The sequence below is a fragment of the Eufriesea mexicana genome, unplaced genomic scaffold (genome assembly GCF_001483705.2).
Source record: "Eufriesea mexicana isolate 0111107269 unplaced genomic scaffold, ASM148370v2 scaffold3780, whole genome shotgun sequence".
NCBI lineage: Eukaryota > Metazoa > Arthropoda > Insecta > Hymenoptera > Apidae > Eufriesea > Eufriesea mexicana.
The window spans coordinates 1,242,625-1,267,317 of record NW_016911795.1 but is presented as its reverse complement, the minus strand read 5'-3'; the positions used below and the strand labels follow the sequence as shown (position 1 = coordinate 1,267,317).

Here is a 24,693-nt window from a genome sequence, read left to right as displayed (position 1 = left end):
CTAATTAATTTAATATATTCTTCATTTTTGTAAGTATCAAATTTTTTGTTATTTTTAAATTTACTAATAGTTATAATAACATTAATTAATTGAAGAAGTTGCAAATTATATAAAGTCATAAAATGAAAACAATCAATTTTTTTTATATATTTTGTTCAAACAATACGTTTTTAATATCATGTACAATAACAAATTTAAGGTATTTTAAATGAATTTATAATAAATTTGAAAAATAAATGAGAAATCTGAGAATCATAGAAATTATATATCCAATAATATAATGTTTTGATTGAAACGTACCATACTTCATGTAAACATGTCATAATGTTGAAACTATGTGTATGTGTATAACTACACAGTAGATCCATTTGGTACATACTGTTCATTATACGATTGATAAGCGGTAGTGTTGGGTAGCCTGGTCTTTTACTTTGCGCTTCTGCGTTCCAGAAGTTTCTATAAAATCCTTTCGGTGAAATTTTCCATAAAAATTTATTTTATTTTATCCAATACACGTTTCCATATTATTCGGTTTTCAATTATCGATCGTAAGTTTTTTCACAAGTAGTATTCAGTTGACCGTTTTTCAAAATGTCCTTTTTCGGATCATTGATGGGTGATCTCGACGATTATCCTATTTTTAGGTGAGTTAAAATAAATTTTAATATTTTAATTCTTTATAGAGATAGAAAATTACTATAAAGATATTTCTTTTCTTTATAAAAAATCCACGCATTGAACAATTTTTAAAAAATATTTTATTATAATTATTATCGAAATAGTATTTAATTAGTTTCGTCATATACGTTTACGGGAACATATTAGCTTTTATTTAATAGCAAAATTTTATGAATTTTTAGAGAAAAAATTGTTATTAAGCGTGCATATTTATAAGCTGTTTCTATTTTAGGCTTATTGAAGTATGATCCATCAAAGATAATTGTTTTAAACTCCATATATAAATTTTGTTTTTATAAATATTTATTCTTATTTTACTTTCTTGATTATTTGATGTATTACATAATCATTATTTTTTTTGCATCATTGATAATATAATTTATTAGAAACTTTTTTTATTTTAGCATACATAAAGGTTTTATTGTAAACAAATAAAATATATCAAATTTGTTTTTTTTTTCTATAGATCTCACATGCAATCTGTAAGAGACATGAATGACATGATGAATTTTTTATTTAATGACCCATTTAGTATCATGGGTCATCCTTGCCACAATGCTATTACGCATGGTAGCCATAGGAACAGAGGTCGTCAAGGTGATCTTCAAATATTGCCATTTGGATTTCCACCATTGCCATCATTTAATATGGGCAATGTATTTCCAGACTTTGTATGTCAATTTTTGTCCCAAGTTTATAGAGTTTATAAATTGAGAACTAATTGCAAAAAATAATATTAAATTTAGGATAATATGGTATCGAATGAAAATTGTCATTCCTACACTTCTGTCATGACCTTTGGTACTAATGAAAGTCCACAAGTTTATCAACAAACTATGTCTACAACGACTGTTCCTGGTGGTGTGAAAGAAACAAGGAGAACAATTTGTGATTCGCGTACTGGAACAAAAAAGATGGCTATTGAACATCATATTGGAGACAGAGCACATATTTTAGAAAGGGAGCAAAATGTCCACAGTGGTGAACAAGAAGAACATCAAGAATTTATTAATCTTGATGAAGGTAATAGATTTCTCACTTATATTTTTATCTTCCTTTGTATCAAATCATATAAATCTTATTTCATAGAAGAGGCAGAGAGTTTTAATAATGAATGGGAATCACGTGTTCGCCATTACCAAAATAGTAATTCTAACTATGGTAGCCATGGTCATAGAAATCGGTCTGATCATAGACAGCAGGCTTTACCTGACACATCAGGAAGGTTAGTTCGATAAATTTATTATAGCATATATAATATATTTTGTAAACAGTTCTTTATTTACATATCATCATTTGCACTAAAAAGCTAAAAAGAGGAAAAGCACACATGTATTTCAATTTTCTTTAACATTTTTTACAATATATATATATATATATACATGTGTGTATATATATATAGAGTGGGTGTTTTTTCTGAATATTTTTGAATATCTCAAAAGGAACTGAAGATATTAAAAGAATATTCTAACAGGAATTGTTGATATGTAGAGGAACATAATATGGCGTAAATATTTTTCTCGTATGTGGGACAACACAGAAGATTTTAAGGTCAAGTTAATTTTTTTAAATGGAATGCTATATTTTTTTTATTCATAACTTAACAACTTATAACTTAGAAATATAGCATTTCATTTAAAAAAAATTGACTTGACCTTGAAATCTTCTGTGTTGTCCCACATACAAGAAAAATGTTTACACCATATTATGTCTCTCTACATATCAACAATTCTTGTTAGAACATTTTTTTAATATCTTCAGTTCCTTTTAAGATATTCAGATAAAGCAATGTATGTGTGTGTATATATATATATATATATATATATATATTCATACTATCATGACATGTAGTAACTGTATGTATGCATGAGCACAGAAATATATTGCACATAAAAAATATATGCATGCATGGCAGAATTTTATGTATAGCACTGTTAATGATAAAGTCAAATTTATGCAGTGTGCATAAGAAATCCAGAAGACGAACGAGTAAAAGAAAGTGAATGGAGAAACAGGATCATCTTATATCGTTACTTTTGTCTCATTTTGTGCATTCCCTGCCAAAATTTTGTATCAAACATTCAAATAAAAACATTTAAACTTTAATTTCTATTTTTTCTGTCTAGTTTCAATGTAGCATATCAAAGAAGATGTATGTTGTGTACTGTAGTACTTTTAATAATATTTACTATAATGATATTTACATATTACTTGCTATGTAGTACATATAGATAGATTGATATATCCACTGTTCCATAAGTATATGATTAATAATGCTATTTATTAATAGGAATAAAAGAAAGAAACGTGGGCATATACACTCACAGACAACAAAACAAATAAAACTAATTGAAACATAATTCATAAATATAATGTTTAATCAGTATAGTAATAAATAGCATTATATTCCATAATTTTGAGTCTCATTAAAAATATTTTATGGTAATGTAAAATCATTGAGGATAATAAAAGATTATTTATCAATAAAATATGTAATATCACACTTGATTTTTTTTTTTTTATTAAATGTAATGTGCACATATAAAGACCTGGGTGTTTGAATTCAGAAAAATATTTTAAGTATTATTTTATTTAATTATTGTTTTTTATTTTTTTCTTGTATAATTGATCCGCTTGTTATGTGCTTTCATAGTCGATACTCTAGTTCTTCAAGGTGGACACCTTCTGCTAGACGTAGTTTAAGATTACTACCTTCATCTAAAACATACAATCCAATTTACAGTTTAAGGTAAGTTTGATGTTTCTTTTAGCATTTTTGGTTTTAACTCAATGAGTTAAATGTATTAGGAAATTAAAAATCCATACTTTTAATAAATGTATTATTGTGCATTTCAGTATTTGTATACATGGGTATCAAAAATATTGATTTAACCTATATATATTCAAATACATGGATATTTAATATTGTTTTTGTATATACGTGTAGTTTGTACTAATATGCATGCTGTTTATACTTTCAGTGGTAATGGTAAAGTGTGTTGATGAAGTTTGAGTGATAGTTACATTTTACTGTACTGTACTGTACTGTGGTAGAAAGTGTACAAAAATTGATATATTTAAAAAATTAATCACTAATTGATGCATGTTAATTTTTTTATAGAAATGTGTGGTTGGATTTAGCTTAATTTCTTTCTATCAAGAAATATAAAGAGACTATGCTTATACATAAAATAATTATGTTTATGCATAAAATTAGCTAAATCATTTGATTATTAAAGTTTTACTATATTGTCTTGTGATAAAACAAACACAGTCGTATTTTAATTCGTATATGTATATTTTAAAACAGATATTAGACTATTGAAATACATTTAGGTAAGAAATTTATGAAACAAAAATATAGTTTTACAAACTTTTTAATTGAAAGTAAAAAGTTAGCAAATTTCAATGTAATTTCTTTTAATATTTAATCTTTTGTTTTAATATAATGTCAATAATATGTAGAAACACACGCGCACAAATGCCTGATATATAAAATTACACGAATAGAGCTACTAATCGTGTCATTCGTGTGCATGTATATTTACATATACATGAAATAAAGATCTAACGTTTTTTAATATTCTGTGCCTTGAAGTTAACTTTTACTTCTTTAAAAGGAATGTTTATGTAATTGCATAACAAAAATTGACATCAAAATCATATAAATGGAATTTTATATCCATCAAATATCATTCTTTAATATACTATACAATTACTGTGTACTTTTTTATTGTGTGATAATAACAAATAAGAATAAATACATTTAATTTACTGTATTCTTTCTGTATAAATGATATAGTTCATTTTTTATAACTTTAATTCCATTTTAAGCCAAAAGTCCTTTTATAAACTTGTCTTTTATATTAAAAATATTGATTTCAGAAATTTTTACACATCAAATATTGTTATTGTAACTGTTATATTTCATTTAGTTCTATATCAGATTATAAAATATTATTTCATTATCACATTTCCTTATAATTTATTATTTATTTTGCCATCTGTAATACAACAAACAACATTGGTATAGAATATACCATATATTGTGTATTGCAGGTACAACCGCAAATATTAATAAGATAAAAGCATAGTACAGTGATGACACTTATGCAACGTGAGTACATTGTGTATCACTTAACACTTGTTTTGATGTTCCAATTAACAACTGCATCATAATTTTCTGGATATGTTTTACTTATGTTATATTATGTAATTTTTAATAAAATAAAAATTAATCATTTCCTCTTTTTACAAAAATATTTCAAAAATTTTTTTTATCTATGGACTAACTTCTAATATATTATTATCCTTTTTATATTTAATTTTAGTAACAAGGAAAGATATATTACAGTTTAACATTATCATGTTTACAGTTCGAATTCATCCAATACCATTCAAGCTACTAAATCTGTATCAGCAGCAAGTACAAGTATAATCGGAAACCAAAAACGCAAACATATACTGGATGCTAAAGTTTGCAAAAAGTGTCGTGTTGTATCACATAGTAATGACTAGTACTTTTATTCAACCACTCAAGCTATGTTTCAATAACACTGCAGAACTTCAGTAAAATTCATGTTATGTAATAATATTGTATTAAGTCTAAAACTTTTATAAACAATTTCTTCCCACAGATGATTCATATAAATCATACTACGTTTTCCTAATTTTCTGAAATTTGATCTTAATTTTAATAAAATTTTTTTATATTTTTTTATATAGTAGATATCTTACCGAAGTTATACTGCAGTTGTTTTCCATTTTACATATAGACTATCTCTTAGAATCTTCATGGATGAATAACATATATATAAAAATTATATAAAACAATCTGTATCAACATATAATGGAAGTATGCAAGAATGTAAAAAAATATGTACTTTTCCTTTAAATATCTATATATGATTAAACAAATTATTCCTTGTAGAATCTAATTTACAAGAAACAAATATAATAATATATTTTATTTGTGGTTGGAAAGTTATTGAAGTACTATTTCTTAATTTTTCATATATTTAATCTTCATAAAAGATATCTTGTTTAAAAAAACTATGCTTAAAGGACATTAAGTTTTAATTGTATTTTTAATATTAAATAAGTGGTTAAAGTTAAAAATGTTAGTATTATTCATAATTTCAAATAAAAATTAACATATCTTTGGGTAGTATATTGATCAATAAATGTACAATTTAATGTAATAATTCTTGTCACTGTTTATTCAAATAAAAATTGTAAATTTAATATAACTTAATTCATCTTTTATATTAAGGACAAAAAGATTGAATATAAGATATCCCTAATATCACCATTTTTTATAATGTTTTTTTTAACGTAAACAAGAAAACTAATTTTACTCAATATTATTTCAATGAAAACATCAAATTCTCTAAGACTTTAAAACGATCTACGATTAAATATTTATATAAGTAGTAATAAAGAATGGTGTAAATACATACTATTACTAAATTTTGAAAACAATGTCCAAAAATCATTAATATTTACCACATTAATATTTTCATTGAATTGTTAACAACAATACATAAAATACAATAGGTCTATTAAAATCCATTAAAAAATATTATACCCTATCTGGTAACAAGAATAAAATAAAGCTACTAACATGATCATCAACAGAACAAAAAGAACATAAGAGGATAGTTGGCGAAGAAAAGAAAAAAGAAAAAAAAAAAGAAAAAAAATGATATATATTATCTGTACCACATAGGGCAGATTTTGTTAATTGTCCTCTGCTAGGGTGTTGATTCTTGCATTAATAGCCAGAAGTTGAGCCACAAAGGCTGAGTCACTCATAACAGTAGCAAGAGCAAATAGTAGGTCTTTTAGTGTATCTTGCGAGAGACCTAACTGCCGGGCACATTCGGCGCAAATTTCTTTTTCTTCGGCATCAGGATTTATCTGAATAGAATGATCATAATTTAATATTAATTGCATATAATTATTTGATATTAATTTATGTATGAATGTAAAACGTACATTCGGTGAATTGCAAAATTTATTGAATGCCATTTTAACTCGTTTCTTGCCATTATTAGTTTGATAAAAAATTGAAAAAGTTTGTGCATTGTTCATATCTAGCACAACAGGGAAATATATACCAGCTGTAACGTGACCCTTAGTGTCTCTTGCAAGGAGACTCCTGAAGTTATAAACTAAATTTCTACGTTCCGTAACATCGATGGCAGTTAAATAAGGCCTTGCCACGTATATAAGAGCAATTTGTGTTCTTTCCAAGGTACCAGATCGAGTTTTCCTCTCGTGCCATTCAATGTAATCAGGATCGTTAGCACATAAAAAGTAATTGTACTCTTTTTTATAATTTCGTTCATCAGACTGGATGAACCAGCCAGTGTGTGGGTATAATTTATCCTCCATCACAGTAATTACACGAGCTACATGATATCCAGGATCAAGAAGCATAACTCCTTGTCGTCCACCAATCTTGATTTTTAGACACACTAATACATGTTCCTTTTCCCCACTGTCTGCAGCAGGTGGTCCACCAACATAATTAGCAACATTATCAATTGTCTATAAAAAAGATTTCATATTAAATGTCTTACTATGTATTAACAAATTTAGATGTTTAGGAATTTTAAATATACCTCCTCACAAGACACTAAATAGAGGCCACTTGCTATACCAGGAAATCGTTTATTCAAACACCTTAAGCGGTACAGTAATTCAAATCCCAAACCCACACATGTATGATGTTCACGTGTTATAAGTGGTTGATATTTGTGATAAAATCTCTCCAGTACAGTTTCACCACTTGCAATATAGTCCTTATAAAACCTATTAATTATAAAATAAACTCTTTTAACTATTACTTATAAGTGAGAATTTAGAAAAAAAAAATTGTGTTATGACAATTACTTAAGGAAATTGCCAATGGTGTCATAGCGATGCTCACGCAGTAAGTGTTGCGTTTCTAATTCAACGCTGCTTGCTAGTTCCTCATACTGTTCGACCGTTAAAACGGTCAAGGCTGGTGCCTCATAATGGGCCCAAACCGGCAGGGGTAGCGGCACACCTCTGATCCATGGCCCGCGTGCCTGCCCCTGTGGCTGGCACCATATCTCTGCCGTCTCGAGTCAACTTGGCCATTCACTTCCCCAACGGCCCACTGTTGGCACAAAGCCATGCTCATCCCTGCAGCTGCTTATTGGCTCCACAGGGCTCTCTCCGTGTTTTATACTCTTCTCTCGCTCTGTAAATATACCTTGTTAAAATTATTTATGTTTATATTATTTTATTTTTGTTAATAATGATTTTATCCAAAACTTCAAGTAAATGTACTTTTTTATTTTGGTTAAAACATAATCATTAAGAAAATATATAAAATATAGTATTGGGCATATTCATAAATATGGATCTATCTTTTTCAATTAATATAACTTGTAATTTATTTGTATTTACGTTAATAAATGTATTTACCATATGTCCATTGCTATTTAAGCACACGAATTAATACGATTCCATATGACAAAATTTGTGAAATAAATGCAGAGAAGCGGATCAGAGTTGTCGTTGGTTTGGTATCCAACATGGCGACAGTATATACACATGGTGAATCAATACGCGACCAAATAGATATGTAGCATGCCACGTGTCTCCTATGACTTTCGTCAGTACTACCGTTTGCACTAATACGCTATTCTATATTTATTAATTTATAAAAAAGAGAAACTGTCGCTACTAATAATGCATTGTATATTTATTATAAAAAATAACTGTGGTATCTTTTATATATTTAATACTCTTCAAGCTAGTTCAAAACAAATTAATCTGTTTACTGAAAATAATTACGTAAGAGTGAAAAAAATATTTATTCCATGTTTTCATTAGGTCTGTACATTACTATAATTTAGAAAAGAAAGTCAAATTTTAATCATATTCTAAAAATAACGATATGATAAATATGAAATTCTAATGACGCCAAAACATTTGTGTTTACATTTGTTTCATATATTTGTAATTTGATTTATATATGCTCTTTATACTAATACAAAATACTATCATCACAACTTATTACGTCACTAAATGCAGTAACTTAAGGTACAAATATGCAATATTGGAAATGAAAGGCATTTCCCTCTCGAATTAGGACATACAAGATGTTTCAAGTACGCATATGTAAATTATTTTATTTTGTACATAAATTTAATTATATTTTTTAAATTTAAGCGAAAAAATAATATAAAAAAAAAAAAAAAAAAAGAAAACCTTAAGATAAATTCTAGAACTTACCCATACAATGAGCGCACCAAACAAACAAAAACTTTCCTCCTCGGAAGCTTGGCACAATTCACACGTTCGAAGTCCAAGCAGAACTGGGTGGTGGTATACGTACTGAAGATTATATACGTTGAGGCATCTGGTCTCCTCTCACCTCTCATATAAGCTTTTGATAATTCACCACGTGACTATTATCCATGTAAAGTTTAGAAAACGTAGTTGCGTATCTTTTTTCTCATTCTGAACAAATTAGAAGATTAATTTTTCTCGTCTAACATTCATTATTTTCTCATATTGTATCCGGTACCACTTTATGAGTTTAATAAACGTGTTTATATTATAAACGCATAAAATTTTATATAAATCTTACATTACTTTCAATATATTTAATACACATTTTTAAATGTCAATTAATGGCTTTTAAGTATACATCAAAAGAAACTAAAATTCATTTTTAATACAATTGGTTGAACATATTGTGCTTCTAAAAATTATACCGTTTTTCAACTGTTTAGATGTCGAAGCCTTACGTCAGCTTCGTTTGACTTGAACGTCATGATAAATAACGATTGTATTCTCTGAAACGCTAACATAATTACTAGGATTTCCAAGAAAAAAAAAAATCGAATGAACACGAAGTTATAGATTCTTGCCTTTCTTACATCGTGTACATATGTTTTTCCTATAACTTCGGGCGCGTTATTTCAAACAACCTTGAACAAAAATTTCCAAGTTTCAAGTACTCTTTGTTCAGAATTTTTATCATAATAAACCTGATACCGAATGATAACACTTAATATTGTATTAGTGAATCAGTTAATATACGAACAATTTGCGAATCGCGAATGCATATAAATCTACTTAAAATCCCTGTACATTCGTTTATAAATTAATACATATTCACATTAGATATGTTATCTATCGATCACGTGATTATAATGTAATCCGATGTGTATTTCGATAAAGCGAAATTACTACGTAGTTATATTATTTACTTGAGAAAGTTGAAAATAAATCAACCGTTTTTACTACAATTCTGCTTGACTATTAGATATTTATTAATTTAATATTTTAAATATCAAAAATATTAATTCAATATTTTTAAATTTAATATTATTTTCTTAATTCTGTTTTGAAATTACATGAAAATTGTTTCGTGTTATCAGTGAGTCATGTAGTTCCATGAATTTCCGTGACTAAGCAAAGAAGTTTGCACTTAAATGTTAATATTTATTTAATTTACATTAAATAGATATTTTCTTAATATGATTATAGTTAAAACCGAATCTGATTTCTATTGGTCTTATAAACTTATAAACGGCAAACAATTAAGAAATAAATCGTTTTGAAAAATATTTATCCAGTATTCTTGTTTATGGTAGAACAATTTAATTGCGCAAGATATAAGAATGTGTGATTCATAGAGGTCAGTGGCGTAAACGTATATTTTACTGGCAGTTGAAATATTGTATTGCTATGCGAAATGTATGCTAAAAAATTTGTGTTAGTGTATAAATAAATAATGCTAAAAAAATAGTTTCTATCTTTAAGGATTATCATTATATCATTTAAAATACTCATCATATAATTTCGTATAAATATCTTGTTTGAATTATTTTCTTTCTTGTATTCTGTACTTACTCAATAATAACGAAAATTAATAATATTTTAATTACATCTTTCTTTTTGTTAATAATCTTTATATTTTACATAAGTTCAAAGTTTGTAGCGATTGTATCTTTCCAATAAGTTAATGATAACCTATTAGTTATAATTCTGTACTATTGCGTATTATTTGCATCAATTTAATTGGCGCAAGCAGCTAGAAACATTTCGACATAAAACTGATGTAAGAGACTATTTTTTATCACATTTAGTATTATTTTACTCTTTATCATCGATGAAATAGCATACACTACATGTTTTCTATACGCTTAGAACTCTCTAATATGTGATTTACACTTATGAGTATTATATTTTTTATTGATTATATGTAATAACTTTGTATATATATACCACCTGTTTTATAGGTTTATCTTAAATATATATAATCTTTGAATATGTTAAGGAATTTATATTTTTAAATATTAACGATAGATATTAGATACTTTTATTTTATTAAAATTTATCAAACTTAAACTTATAAATGTATAAATGTATCTATTAATTAATTAATACATCTAAATAATGATTACGATTTATGTAACAATGATTACATTTATGGTTATATAATTTGATGATATTTGTATTAACTTTAAATTCATTTAAAAAAAATGTTACTTGACATTATGATATTGCAGTTATAAATAAAATTTCTGTATTTTAAAAATATAGTTTAAAGTCTACAAACGAATCATCTGCAACCATAAGCAACGAATTCGATGTCTTGACCGAAGGCACGTGATTTGTATGAACCAATCAACTGATTCGATAGTCTAATATCGACGTGGATTCGGATGAGATTGAAAATTGTCTATATACGCAAAGCATATAGACTATCATGAATGTTTTGTTGATATAAACTTGCATAATATATTAAGCAATATTAATATTTTTCATAACATTTGGGACGAATTTTGTAGTTGTTTCTCGTGCGTACGTTTTACTTTAATTATGAATAAAGGCCACAATGAATTTCGAAAGTGGTTGATAGAGTGTTAATATTTTTGCATGAATGATGATTTTTATATGTACTTTAAATTATTTATGATTACATTAAAAAATATTTGAGTTTTCAGTAATTTATAAAAATCATTTACATAATTTATTTATTTAATATTTATACATATATTGAAACTATTGTTCTACAGAATATACCAAAAATTTTTTTATTTCAGACTATAAAAGAAAGTAATATAATGTGAACAAAAATGAAGTTGACATGGGGTTAATACTATATATTTTTTTATGTACATGCCCATTCTGGGATAATTGTGTTATATTACAGAGATGACAATATCTATATTAAAGATAACTACAGTATCAATATATAGATGCTAATAAGTAATTATTCATTTTTTCCCAATATTTTTTGTGCTTATATCCACTTTAAATTATTCTATATTTTTAGGTGTTTAAAAATCTATATTAATTATGTCTTTGTTAGAAGAAATTCAGATGTCAACAATGAAAGTTGAGCCAATGGACAATTTATATCTTGCATTAATACAGTGTTTTGCTATTATATTATGCGGGTGAATTTTTTATAACAATTAAATTTTTTAATTTTTATTATATAAATACTCAAATAACTGGTTGTTTCTTAGGTATATTGCAGGAAGGTTTGATATTATTACTAAGACAGAAGCAAATGGCCTTAATACTTTTGTTGGAACATTTGCTTTACCTTCATTAATTTTCATGTCATTGGCAAAACTTAATTTTACTTTAGTAAACTGGAAATTTCTTTTCGCTGTGTTATTAGCTAAAAGTTTTGTCTTCCTGATTGTTCTTGGTATATCTCTAGTCATTAAAAGACAATCAAATCCTGGTTGTGCTGCACTCTTTGCAATATTTACTACACAGAGTAATGATTTTGCTATTGGATATCCTATGAGTAAGTAAGATAACAATATTTAACATTATTTAATTTATATTATATGTATTTTATATAATAATATTAAATACAACATTTTTTCAGTACATGCACTATATGGAAAAACACATCCTGAATATACTGCTTATTTATATTTAATGGCACCAATATCGTTAGCTATTTTAAATCCAATTGGTTTTGTATTATTAGAAATTGGCAAACGTTATGGTGAAGATCATAGAAGTTATAGGGAGATGATTTGCTCTATCGCAAAAGGAATTGCATTAAATCCAGTACTTCTTATGACTGTTCTTGGTATCTTTGGTAATCTTGGTTTCAGTCATTTAGTTCCAGCTGCACTTGCAACTGTGCTCGATGTATTTGGTAATGCTTTCTCAGCAAGTGCTCTCTTTTTGTTGGGATTAATGATGGTTGGAAAGGTGCATAAATTGAAGGGTATAGCTCTTGTAATACCAGGTATATTGATATTAGTGAAATTGCTAATTCTTCCCTTGGTTATAAGAGAATCTATTATTCTCTTGAATGCTGGAGAAAATGCTACAGATACTCAAGACTTAAGTACATATGGATTTTTGTATGGTACTATTCCTACAGCACCAGCTTTATTTATTTTTACTGTTCGATACAATCTTGAAATAGATTTGATTGCATCAGCAATGGTTGCGTGTACTTTTGTATCTGCTCCACTCATGTTTATATCAGCAAAATTAATTGATGCTGTTTTTACTGGGAATACTCCCAAAAATTATACACATCAGCTGAATGTATTTTCTTTTGATGTAAGCATTGCTTCAATAATAGTTTGTATATGGCTAATAATTTGTTTCATTGGATTTGGAAGAAAAAAATACAAATGTATCACTCATAAATGTACATTTTTTATCATAATTGCACAGGTTTGTATTAAATTATATCGATTTAGAGCTTATACCAATTATAGGTGTACTATTTATAAAAATTACGATTTTAGTTAGTTACAGCTATAGGAGTTATAATATGGAGTAAACTTGAATCTTATGATAATGGTTCAGTTTTATGGTATATATTTCTATTATTTTCTTCTTTTATTGATTAATTCATCTGTTATATTACTATAATTATAATTTATTTTAGGTACATCCAGTTTATCCTAATTACTGTTGGAGTATATGCAAGTCGTATGTGGACTATGGCAGTAGCTGCAACTCTGTTATATTTAAATTCCCGTTCTCTAGATATTATCCACAATATTCAGAAACGGTTTTATTTTATTGGTTGGGGGTATGATGAACATATTTTTATATTCAACATTGAAAAAAGAAAGATAACTATTAATATATTCTTCCAGGATTCCACTTTTAGTAGTAATTATAATGTGTAGTACAATGTCTCCAAAAGAATCTGAGTTTGAGTTTAGAAATCCAAATTTTCAACTTGGTAGAATTCAAGCTGTAATTTCTACTTTTATATTAATATTTTGTTTTATTGGTAAACATATATATATGTATATATATACATATAATAACATACAATGTTTGAAATTAAATAAAACATAATCCCTTATTTATTGCATATTTTTTTTTACAGTATCAGTTGGTTGTTTAGTTTTACAGCAAAGTTATCAACATCAATACATTTTACCACCTTGTTCTAATTTAATAAATAATGCTGAAAATTATAATAGTGATGATGTTGAAAGACATATAGTAGATATTGAAGATCTTATTTCCTCAACTTCTCATACTTCAATGTAAGTGAATTATGTAAAAAACAATAAGTACTTTAATTAAGATATTAATGTTATCAGTATTGGCTGTGAATCTGCAAATGATTGTCCAAATAGAGTATACAGAGATAACAATAATGAAATTGATGAATGTAACTTATATGGAAACATAAGCAATGAAAGAAGTGATCCTCAGTCTTTACGACATCTTGTATTTGTTATTTTACTTCTATGTTCCATGTTCATTGTAAGTATATAGTAAAATAATCAAAAAGTATTATAAAGGTATAATTTGTTATAAATATTTTATAACAGGGCCTATCTATATCAGTTGGAAGACTATTAATGGAACAATTAATTGGAATTTATGCAGAATTGGCATTCCTTGATGTTGCTCTAAATTTCGGCCAGTCCTTAATTACATTTGCTATTTTTGGGTTAGATGTTCCTGGACTTGGGAAGTTAGGATGTTGGTTACGAAAAATGAGTCGTAAATGGCGCGATGGTATTACTACATCATTTTTATATTTTCTATTTCTAATTAAAAAATTGTATACTTTGAATAGACAATATAATTTGAAACTTATAGGGAGAGAATTACAACTTCCTTCTGAAGATACATTAAGTCATGAAGTGAAAACTATTAGAGATCAATTTATTCGTTGCCATTTAACTGAATGTCGTGCTCATATATCCATGTGCCGTAGACGCTTGCTAAAAGTACACAGAAGTGTCTTCACTGGAACTGACTTAGTTAATTGGTTGCTTGAAGCCAACATTGCACAAACTAGAGGAGAAGCTGTTCAGTATGGACGTAGCTTATTAGAAAGTCGAGTATTACAACATATCGATGGTACTCATCACTTTTGTGATCAAAATTTACTTTATACTTTTAATGCCTAATTGTAACATCTTGATCAGGTTTTACGCAAAGATTTAAATTATGAAATTATGAAATTAGTACTCGATATTTATTTTATAGCATTTTTATTACATCTATGATCATATTTTCTCTATTGTTTATAGTAATTATAATGATACATGTATTTCATAGTGTAATCAGAATACTTTGAAACAAAGTGATATAGTAACAATATGATGACTAATTGAATTAAATACCAAAGATGAATATCAATGTCTAATATTGCATTTTTAAATTATGTTTTGTATTTGTGCATATTATTAATTTCTTTGATGAGGAAAAGCAATTTGGAGTTTCTGTATTTTTTTACAAAATTATTATGAAATTTATTATTATTGATTTTAAAGAAAGGTAATTAATAAAAAAGCTTAATCAGATAACTTTATTATAGAAATATAATATTTCATATTATACGACATAAACTGTAATAAATTACAAAATGGAAAATATGTATAAAATAAATATCTTTGCTTGGAAAACTAAAATAATTTTTCTTATTCAACATGTTTCATGATAGTTAAGTACACATTAATGAATTAAAAACATAAATCATCATCTGGATCTTCTTCATCAATATCATCTATATCCTCTGGATGATAATGAATTTTAGATGTATTTGTTACATCTGTTTTAATTATGTATGGTAATACTGTTTCTTTTCTTTGTTTCATTTCATTTTCATTTATTTCTATTCTGAATGAAGATTCAATTTTTAATTTATAGTTATCAGATAATGAATTTTCTCTTTTATTTCGTTCAAGTTTTTTTGACTGAATATCATATGACGTATCATTTTGATTTATTATTTCTTCTTGTTTTAAGATTCCTCCACCTATTTTATGGTGTATAAATTTTACTACATAATTAAAATTCTTATTTACTACTGCATCAGAAAAATTCTGTATTTTTATATATGTACTTCCTAATGTTTCAATGCAAAGTATTTTATTTTGTACAATATCCCGTCTATAAATACAAATTAATTGTGGCACTTGTTTGCTTAACTTTTTTAAAAACCATATAGTCTTTGGTAGGCCAACAAATAAAATTAAACATGTTATACAATCAATAATCACTGTAGACTTAGTGTTTATTATATTTAAAATATGTTTTAGACTGTAGAAATCTTTCTCATTAATATCACTTATATCGATTTCATTAATATCAAGAGTATAGTAGTCATAAATATTTACATTATTTGATATGAAAGATTCTGGTTCTTTTTGGTATGATGATTTTGAATCGGAAAATAATAATAGATTGAATGTATGGTTCGGATCTTTATCTTTCCATATTTTTATCCATCCTGCAATTAATTTTCTTGCATATGTTGAATTTAATCCTAAAATATAAACATATGTACACATATAGCATATGTGTGCGCGCGCGAGGACACACACGCAATAAAAATTCACACATATACGAAAAAATATATATATATATTTTTTTGACTATATTTAAAGTAAAACATAGTTTTAAAAAATTTCTTCTACATGTTTCTTAAGAGCATTACCGCACCTTCATCAAGGACTATTAATTTTGTACCTCCTAATAAAGGTAATGTTTTTATAGATGTCATTGTGTTAATTGCAATTGTCACGTTATGAATAGAATTACATATTAAATTAACAATAATCACGCAATTGACCACTTATACATTAAGGAAATTATATTACATTGTGAAATACAAAACGGAATTTCAAATAAATATACAATTCAAGATGTAACTTCAAGACTAAAAATTATGTTTAAATGTACAACATATTGAATCAAATTTAAAATCACACTCTTAACCTCGAATTATTTCGATATTATTTTCTATTCATATCGCGTAAAAATTATACAGACATGGATTACATAGTAACACAGAAGAACATGTGTGTTATTAAAACACGCAATCAATTTGGTGAATATTATCTTTAAATTATCTCCAATCCAAGATTGAAATCGGTTGTCGATACTACGGTTGATAGATGTCGCTGCTATTGGACCGAAAAGTGGGTGCGGTACACGCTAATCGCCATACTGGGCGAACGTGACCGAAGACAGAGCGAAAATGAATACTAGAGTGTGTGTCACATCGAAGCTATTTCGCTCATAACAGAGGTTTTATTTTGACAGTGTGGTTTACGAATGGCTCACGCGATGTCCGGTACACCGGTTGAGCCCTGAGGGAAACCGAAAAGCGTCGATCCGTGCGCGTGACCGCGTAAGATCAGAAATATCGCAGCTCGGGTTCCCTTACAACGGATTGTCGCTGCATGTGTCACTGTGAGTGCTAGCTGTGCTACAGTCTCGAATCCCGTTCTCTTTATTAACGTTCATGTGCGTATTATTGGCAGTGCATTTGCAGTAGAACAGATGCAATATTGAAGTAACTTCTTCGAATTACCACCGATGAGTTTAGCCGTGTTGTGCTCTGTTCGGTGCTACTCCTTCAACTAATCGCGTGTGTGATGCCCGGGAGTCGCTCCAGTACGGACCCAGAGCACAAGTCACCGCGGGAAAGTGGTGAAGATTCGGAAGATGAGAGTGAAATCCTGGAGGAGAGCCCCTGCGGGCGGTGGCTCAAACGCCGGGAAGAGGTACATTCGTTTTTTTTCTAGCGATACACTCATCTATATGTTTATATCTTGTTTATCCACTTGGTTGGAATCTTGTTCTGGTTAATGCGGTTTTAAATATTTAGTTTAAATATTCTCTTCATCACACTACGAATATATGATTGTATTACTTTTATGAGAAACATAATGATGGGGTGTATTTTTCTGATGCATTTTGTTCACATTAATTTCAATTTAGATGAACTATTGGAATGTTTGTATATAATCTATGGTACTGAGTAAACAATGTTTAATCATTAAGATATGACTGTAACTTAACCACTTTTTTTCTTTCTTTTTCTTTTTCAATATAGAACTATATTTAGAGACCTTTATGTATCAATGTGGTTGATAATAAAAAGATATTATTGAATATTTTTTTCAGTCGATGTTAAAGATTTAAAACAGAAATTACTTGCCTTGTAATCTTATCTAATACTTGTTTCCTTTAAGGCTGCAAGGAGACATGTAAAGCAATATTGTTTAATTTATCAATGATTTACAATATACATATACATATAAATATATACACATGTGTGTATATAATAAAGTTGTTAAATGCATTGCTCAAAATATATTATACAAAATATATTCAAATTTTCTAAGCTTACATTGAAGTACCTAAAAACTACTTTTACCAGATTTCCGTATAAACATTAAATGTTTTTAAATACATATATGTAGATTGATCTTTAACTAAGCTTCTAATAACGGTGCTCTTTTTTTATCTCTCATCTTAATAAGAAATTATTAATTAGTTGTATGCAGTGCTTTATTTTATGAAATTATTGTCTTATTTTATTTAAGAATACTTTTTTAATAAATAAATAAATAGTGTTAAATAGGAAGCAATAGAAATATCTTATCTATTTGTTGTTCAATAATTATTATTTTATGTTAGGTATATGTAGGTTCCAAGTCCACATTAGCTGAAGGCCCTACCTTTGGAGCAACCAGAGGCAGTGAAAACGAAGTTACTGAAATGGAGGTATATCTGTGTAGAGAAAAAAAGGCTATTTTTCATGGTTTATTTATGCTTTTTATTAAAAATGTTTAATCAAAAAGATGCAACCTATATAGAAAGTAAATCTATAAATTTTATTTGAACATAACCCATTGTCACAAATATTCTTTAATGACAATTTGTACCCTGGATTATTTCCCCTCCTTAAATTTCTTACAAGGCCACATTGATGTAATGATAAATAGGTATGAAACTGTTGTGCTTTAAGTAACGTTAAAATGGATGATTGCACTAATATATTTATCATTCCATTCTATATATACTTTAAATATATGAATAATCCTAATTTATTTGTGTTCTTTATCATTTTTATATATGGTAAATAAATATTTATATCTACTTCTAAATTAAATTTATGTAAATTAACTTTATGTATTTGTGTATTAGTTTCAGTTCCATAAATAGTTATATATGTATAAAATAATGTACTTTCGTAAATAATATTATTTGTTAATTAGGTGGAACAACGTGATGTACCAGGAATCGATTGTGCCTATTTGGCAATGGATACAGAAGAAGGTGTTGAAGTTGTTTGGAATGAGGTGCAATTTTCTGAAAGGAAGAATTTCAAAGCGCAAGAAGAAAAGATACAACTTGTATTTGAAAATCTTACACAGTTAGAACACCCCAATATTGTTAAATTTCATAGGTATTGGACAGATACCCATAATGATAAGCCTCGGGTATGTTATGAAATAAGAAAATTGAAGTTTAGATTAATCTTAAATATTATTTATACTTTTATTTGTCATTTATTAGGTTATATTTATAACTGAGTATATGTCCTCTGGATCTTTAAAACAGTTCCTAAAAAGAACAAAGCGTAATGTGAAAAAATTACCTTTGCAAGCATGGAAACGTTGGTGTACTCAAATACTTTCTGCACTGAGGTAACATGATTCCTTATATATATCATAAATTTCTTAAATTATATGTTTCTGTTGTATGTATTAATCCAATTGAATTTTTCAGTTATTTGCATTCCTGTTCACCCCCCATTATTCATGGAAATCTTACTTGCGACACTATATTTATTCAACATAATGGGCTTGTAAAAATTGGGTCAGGTAAGTGATTATTTAGCAAAATATAAAAAACTTTCTATTTTATAAGATGCACTTTGTGTCCAAAAAAGTACAGTCTTAATGTTCCTATATTTTGTATATTGAAACTCTGCTAACAAGTACTGATATCGTATAGCTGCTCGTAGGTATTCAAGAGAGTATTTATCCCTAAATGAAATTACTTAACATACATTGGAATAGGAGTTTGCAAGGCACTTCCCTTTTTTTATTCACAGGACTATATGAGAGGCTAATAGTTTTGTTTCTCATAATTTTCATGGATGAAAACTATAAATCAGAATATAGGATTATTAATCGACCAACCAGTGATGTTAAAATAACCACTGTGAGCTAACTGGTATTTATTTTATTCTTACATGGGGTACAAACAAAGTACGTATATTGTAATTACTGTGATTGCCTCCTCGGCACTCGTACGATAAGTCAATCGACAGTAGTAAATAAGTTTTATACAATTACCCAATTAATTTCTATTCAATACTTAATTTATAATATCGCGTGCTATACAAATGATATACAAACAATATACTTTGATATCCAAATGTTTTATTATAAATCATAATTATGTGTGTAAGTTGGTGTGATGTATTGTGAAAAAAGTTTTACTCCATGCTATAATTTAGTATCATTCTAATTAAATCTTATCATAAGATTAATAATATGATGAAGATTGTCCTTTAAATATATATGTGTGTGAAAAATAATGGGGTACTATCTCTACAGAACGTCCTTAATGATTTTCCACTTTAATCAGATTAGTTTATTCAGACCATTCCATGTTAATATTACTGCATTTGCGTTGTAATGTGTTTTTCCCTTTCCTGCCCTCTCTTATTTATCTACATATATATTTCCTCTTTTGCCCTATTTATTAGTAAGATAAATCTGTTAGAAAGATTGTGCATAAACTGTTTTTTACATATTAGGAGTAACTTGAGTCCTCATTTTTAATTGTAGCAAATAGGCTAATCTAGATAATGAAAAAAACACAGCAAAGTCTTTGAAGAGAGAGGAAGTACAATCGTACTTTCACCCATCCAGAGGATAAAGTCAACTGATATCGATGGTTCTTCTGTTCTGGTGTAAATTATGAAAAAGGTGGTGAATTTGAAGAAAATGCATTTGGCAGATAATCATCAACTATTGTCAGCTAAGTAATTTAGGCATATTGAGGTAAACATTCCCATTTATGTATGTATATCTACATTTTGATTATTGGTACAGTGATTCATATAAAGAATTCAAAATTTTCTTGATTTTGATATTATTCATGTTATTATACTGCACTCTTTCATCTCTTAAGTTATAATAATGAAAAGAGCAAAGAATTTATAACTTTTCGTAAATCTTTCATGGTTATTATCTAGCACACATATCTTTCATTGTGCTCTCATTTTTGTTATATCTTTATTCACCAATAGAATAAATTTTATAAATTTTATTTTTCTCAATTAAAAATTTCATCATGCTTGATGAAAGTGTCTCTTTTTGTGAACAATTCAAAAACAAATCATGTAAATTAGTTTCTTACTACTGATTGTTTGTGTTTTGTTTATCTTACTTTTGTATGCGATATTTGAATCTCTTAGAGGCATTTTCGTGCGTATGTATGTACATAAGAGAAAATATTAATTGTATGAGGCTCAAGTTACCCATAGGATAATTTTTCAATTACACAATTTTTCTAGCGATTTATTAATCACTTGTTATTACGAAGGTGACGGGTATTTGAAGAGGAAAAAAGGCAGCATTATATTGTTGTAATTTTTTTTCCTGTTTCTTGATATTTTTTTCTTTTTTTTTTCTTTTTTTCTTTTTTTAAATCTAATTTTGGACAAATAGAAAACATAAAGAATTTCTGCTACCTCGTAAAGAAAGTTTTTTATCTTATTGCTTGTTAAATAATTTCGAGAAATATACATATTTTGTGAGACCCTATTTAGAATATGTATTTTTAAAGTAACGGTATGCTTTCTTTTTTATCATTACAGTTGCTCCTGATGCAATTCATCATCATGTTAAAACATGTAGAGCAAACATGAAGAACATGCATTTTGTAGCTCCTGAATATGGAAGTATGTGTATTGAATTGTTACATAAAGTAATTTTATATTATCTTACATTTTGTTCCCTTTTTAGATTCTGTAACACCAGCCATTGATATTTATTCGTTTGGAATGTGCGCTTTGGAAATGGCTGCATTGGAAATTCAGGGTAACGGTGATACCGGTACGATTGTGACCGACGATAATGTTCGAAAAACCATAGAATCATTAGATGATACTCAGCAAAAAGATTTCATTCGAAAATGTCTTCAAGTAGACCCCCTCAGTAGACCAAGCGCGAGGGAGCTCCTTTTTCATCCTGTCTTATTTGAAGTACATTCGTTGAAATTACTTGCTGCTCATGCTTTGGTTAATTCAGCCAGTAAGTTTAATAATATTGTTATTATTTAATTTCTATATTGTTTTATAGTTCAAAATACATATTTTCTTTTCACAATGAAAAATAAATAATGCAGTAATTGTTTTGGTATAAATAAAACTTTGGATGAGAACTTTTAGAAGTGGATAAATTTTCTTTACTTTTCCAGCAAATATTTCAGAAACAATAACAGATGAAGTACTGCAAAGGCTCTACGGACCTGATACGGTAGTCGCGGAAATTAAATATCAAAGTCGACCACCGCAGCAGATTCGATTAAGTGATATTCCTGTTACAGAAAAGTTAGAAAAGTTTGTAGAAGATGTAAAGTAAGTATACTAAATAATCACATAACAAATGTATTAAATTCTATTTTTAATGATGTATTTATTTTCTAATAATGCCACTGATGTTCTGGGCCAACAGATATGGTATATATCCCCTAACAGCATTTATGGCGAAACTACCGCCACCGGTTCGACCGAGGGCAATATCACCTGAGGTTACCGAATCAGTGAAATCGGTCACACCCGAACCGGTGGACGTAGAGTCTCGAAGAGTAGTTAATATGATGTGTAATGTTAAGCCTAGGGAAGAAAGTTGTGAATTACTTGTGAGTGATATAATATGATGTTAATGAAATATTTATCGTTAATTATTAAGTTTGATTTATATTTTTTATGCTGATATATTTTATAGATGACAATATTATTACGAATGGATGACAAAATGAATAGGCAATTGACGTGTCCTGTAAGTCAATTAGATACTTCAATGCTTCTTGCACAGGAGCTTGTACATTTTGGATTTATTAACGAGGTACTTACTTTATTAATTATCTTAAAAAGGGATTAACAATTTCAAGATTTTTATCATTTATTATAGAATGATCGTGATAAAATAGCAAATTTAATTGAAGAGGCATTAAGGAGTTGCTTTAACAAGCAAATGATGACGCCAGGAATGGTGTCGTTAACTAATCTTCCCACTCAAACTACTTTATTGCTGCCTGGCCCGGAATTTTCATGCTTGCAACACTTTGATAATTCTATGTATAATGCGACATCTCATAGTGATAATGTAATAACTAACCCGCTGCCAAAAACCTCAGGTCTCCCCGTGTCGAGTAACACGAGCAGAAGTAACGATGAAATGGAACCACCGTTGAATACCGAAAGCGGTAGTTAACCATCCAGGATATCTGGTAACTCAGTTCACTGTGCCACTTTGCACGCTCTATGTATAGACTGGCTATGTATTTTTATATTTAAGTAAACAGAAAGAAAAAATGGAATTAAATGATAAAAGAAAAAAAAATAAAAATGGAAAAAAAGAAAAAAGGTGCCGTGGCTAAAGCACTAGGCTACAAAATACTAACACGGGAGATTCGAACATATTTATTTGATAAACTGTTTCACGTGTTCGATATGTAAAAAAATCTAATTTAATCGAGTAATCAATATCTTTTTCTTTCTTTCTTTCTTTCTATCTTTCATTCATTTTCTCTCTCTCTCTCTCTCTCTCTCTCTCTCTCTCTCTCTCTCTTTTAAATCAAATCATAAGATAGTTTCAAAAGTTAGAAATATATACATTGAATAAATTTGAATTACCTAAAAATAAATCACGCGCTATACTATTTCAGTTGCCTGTACAGCTAAGTACACGAATATGTAACAAGTACAGAACAAATATAGATAATCGTAGTCACCTGTTAGTAGGTTGAAATAATAAAGGGCATTTCATTAGCAAATCTTTGAATTCGTCAAAAAAATGGAACAAATTATTTGAAATAATAATTGAAGTTTAAAAATTAATTTCTGTCGCGAAATGACCAAGATATATCATAGAAATTTATTTTATATATACAAGTTGACTCAGATTAACTGAAGAATAAGAAGAGGAGGAAACGATCTAATTATTAATTATGGAAGAATAACTTAATCGTATAACAATCCAATCAAAATAATGAAAATAAAAAAGACTATGAGCACTGCATTGCTTATTTCGCTTGAGTATTCGATGTGTATTGTGATTTGTCCCGATTTATATAAATTGTGTATATTTTTTTTCTCTCGTCAAGATGAAGAAAAAGAAAAGCAGATTTTTTATTCGTTTAAAAAAGATAGAAATAAATATTAAAAAACGGTAGTAGCGCGTATAAACGTTCATAAAACATATTATGATCGCATAAATACAGTCTTTTTGTGGTTTATTTCATTGAGTACAGCCACGGCCCTCCTATACTTCGGTATTATTGATGTGATTAAACCAAGGTTATTAAATCTCGATAAAATTAGCTAAAATCCTTGTAAATAATTTATATTTTTAAGAAAATCTGTTGACACAGAAAACTAGTCATATAGGTATATTCGAGTGCTAACAAACTAACACCGATCTTATTATGTCTTTTTGCATTTATAACACATGCTTGGCCAAG

General features: G+C 27.8%; 5 protein-coding genes across 11 annotated transcripts; 3 read left to right on the top strand and 2 right to left on the bottom strand.

Annotated features, from left to right (window-relative positions):
* The first annotated feature begins 397 nt into the window (after nucleotides 1-397).
* On the top strand, nucleotides 398-5,309 carry Mlf (myeloid leukemia factor). 5 transcript variants are annotated; one of them, XM_017905315.1, is made up of 7 exons: nucleotides 398-644; nucleotides 1,145-1,349; nucleotides 1,425-1,701; nucleotides 1,768-1,903; nucleotides 3,332-3,427; nucleotides 4,738-4,795; nucleotides 5,055-5,107. In XM_017905315.1, exons 1-6 carry the CDS (start codon nucleotides 592-594, stop codon nucleotides 4,754-4,756), a joined length of 786 nt encoding a protein of 261 aa, XP_017760804.1. In that variant the 5' UTR covers nucleotides 398-591; the 3' UTR covers nucleotides 4,757-4,795; nucleotides 5,055-5,107. The 5 variants fall into 5 exon arrangements, with proteins under 5 accessions (XP_017760804.1, XP_017760802.1, XP_017760806.1 ...); XM_017905313.1 differs by lacking the exon at nucleotides 4,738-4,795 and having other exon boundaries at nucleotides 5,055-5,309; XM_017905317.1 differs by lacking the exon at nucleotides 3,332-3,427.
* A 1,030-nt stretch (nucleotides 5,310-6,339) lies between these two features.
* On the bottom strand, nucleotides 6,340-7,843 carry LOC108551147 (uncharacterized). Its single transcript, XM_017905188.1, has 5 exons — nucleotides 7,820-7,843; nucleotides 7,576-7,787; nucleotides 7,305-7,494; nucleotides 6,676-7,230; nucleotides 6,340-6,597 (listed from the first exon to the last, which is right to left on the bottom strand). Exons 1-5 carry the CDS (start codon nucleotides 7,841-7,843, stop codon nucleotides 6,418-6,420), a joined length of 1,161 nt encoding a protein of 386 aa, XP_017760677.1. The 3' UTR covers nucleotides 6,340-6,417.
* Nucleotides 7,844-11,896: 4,053 nt separating this feature from the next.
* Nucleotides 11,897-15,122, top strand: anchor (integral membrane protein GPR155 homolog anchor). The gene is made up of 11 exons (XM_017905318.1): nucleotides 11,897-11,940; nucleotides 12,008-12,131; nucleotides 12,204-12,493; nucleotides 12,578-13,389; nucleotides 13,464-13,531; nucleotides 13,607-13,753; nucleotides 13,821-13,960; nucleotides 14,060-14,222; nucleotides 14,280-14,445; nucleotides 14,514-14,703; nucleotides 14,788-15,122. Exons 2-11 carry the CDS (start codon nucleotides 12,031-12,033, stop codon nucleotides 15,099-15,101), a joined length of 2,391 nt encoding a protein of 796 aa, XP_017760807.1. The 5' UTR covers nucleotides 11,897-11,940; nucleotides 12,008-12,030; the 3' UTR covers nucleotides 15,102-15,122.
* Nucleotides 15,123-15,656: 534 nt separating this feature from the next.
* Elp5 (Elongator complex protein 5) lies at nucleotides 15,657-16,706 on the bottom strand. Its single transcript, XM_017905270.1, has 2 exons — nucleotides 16,639-16,706; nucleotides 15,657-16,462 (listed from the first exon to the last, which is right to left on the bottom strand). The coding sequence occupies exons 1-2, from the start codon at nucleotides 16,697-16,699 to the stop codon at nucleotides 15,657-15,659; spliced, it is 867 nt and encodes a 288-aa protein (XP_017760759.1). The 5' UTR covers nucleotides 16,700-16,706.
* On the top strand, nucleotides 16,628-23,758 carry Madm (MLF1-adaptor molecule). 3 transcript variants are annotated; one of them, XM_017905269.1, is made up of 12 exons: nucleotides 16,628-16,677; nucleotides 17,242-17,705; nucleotides 18,625-18,711; nucleotides 19,206-19,430; nucleotides 19,507-19,637; nucleotides 19,720-19,814; nucleotides 21,824-21,907; nucleotides 21,972-22,259; nucleotides 22,426-22,585; nucleotides 22,683-22,869; nucleotides 22,956-23,075; nucleotides 23,142-23,758. In XM_017905269.1, the coding sequence occupies exons 2-12, from the start codon at nucleotides 17,577-17,579 to the stop codon at nucleotides 23,442-23,444; spliced, it is 1,809 nt and encodes a 602-aa protein (XP_017760758.1). In that variant the 5' UTR covers nucleotides 16,628-16,677; nucleotides 17,242-17,576; the 3' UTR covers nucleotides 23,445-23,758. The 3 variants fall into 3 exon arrangements, with proteins under 3 accessions (XP_017760758.1, XP_017760757.1, XP_017760756.1); XM_017905268.1 differs by lacking the exon at nucleotides 16,628-16,677 and having other exon boundaries at nucleotides 17,162-17,391; nucleotides 17,463-17,705; XM_017905267.1 differs by lacking the exon at nucleotides 16,628-16,677 and having other exon boundaries at nucleotides 17,162-17,705.
* Nucleotides 23,759-24,693: the final 935 nt, after the last annotated feature.

What these genes read in the sequence shown, in the direction of transcription:
- Mlf (XM_017905313.1), top strand. Translation starts at nt 592, where the DNA reads ATGTCCTTTTTCGGATCATTGATGGGTGATCTCGACGATTATCCTATT. An exon ending in GCAATGTATTTCCAGACTTT is followed by an intron (nt 1,350 to 1,424) that starts GTATGTCAATTT and finishes TATTAAATTTAG; the next exon opens with GATAATATGGTATCGAATGA. An exon ending in TTACCTGACACATCAGGAAG is followed by an intron (nt 1,904 to 3,331) that starts GTTAGTTCGATA and finishes GTGCTTTCATAG; the next exon opens with TCGATACTCTAGTTCTTCAA.
- Elp5 (XM_017905270.1), bottom strand. Translation starts at nt 16,699, where the DNA reads ATGACATCTATAAAAACATTACCTTTATTAGGAGGTACAAAATTAATA. An exon ending in ATTAATAGTCCTTGATGAAG is followed by an intron (nt 16,463 to 16,638) that starts GTGCGGTAATGC and finishes TTTATATTTTAG; the next exon opens with GATTAAATTCAACATATGCA.
- Madm (XM_017905269.1), top strand. Translation starts at nt 17,577, where the DNA reads ATGCCCGGGAGTCGCTCCAGTACGGACCCAGAGCACAAGTCACCGCGG. An exon ending in ACGAAGTTACTGAAATGGAG is followed by an intron (nt 18,712 to 19,205) that starts GTATATCTGTGT and finishes TTTGTTAATTAG; the next exon opens with GTGGAACAACGTGATGTACC. An exon ending in CCCATAATGATAAGCCTCGG is followed by an intron (nt 19,431 to 19,506) that starts GTATGTTATGAA and finishes GTCATTTATTAG; the next exon opens with GTTATATTTATAACTGAGTA.
- LOC108551147 (XM_017905188.1), bottom strand. Translation starts at nt 7,843, where the DNA reads ATGGCTTTGTGCCAACAGTGGGCC. An exon ending in CTTTGTGCCAACAGTGGGCC is followed by an intron (nt 7,788 to 7,819) that starts GTTGGGGAAGTG and finishes AGTTGACTCGAG; the next exon opens with ACGGCAGAGATATGGTGCCA. An exon ending in ATTTAGTGTCTTGTGAGGAG is followed by an intron (nt 7,231 to 7,304) that starts GTATATTTAAAA and finishes TCTTTTTTATAG; the next exon opens with ACAATTGATAATGTTGCTAA.
- anchor (XM_017905318.1), top strand. Translation starts at nt 12,031, where the DNA reads ATGTCTTTGTTAGAAGAAATTCAGATGTCAACAATGAAAGTTGAGCCA. An exon ending in TTTTTATCATAATTGCACAG is followed by an intron (nt 13,390 to 13,463) that starts GTTTGTATTAAA and finishes TTACGATTTTAG; the next exon opens with TTAGTTACAGCTATAGGAGT. An exon ending in GAGTCGTAAATGGCGCGATG is followed by an intron (nt 14,704 to 14,787) that starts GTATTACTACAT and finishes TGAAACTTATAG; the next exon opens with GGAGAGAATTACAACTTCCT.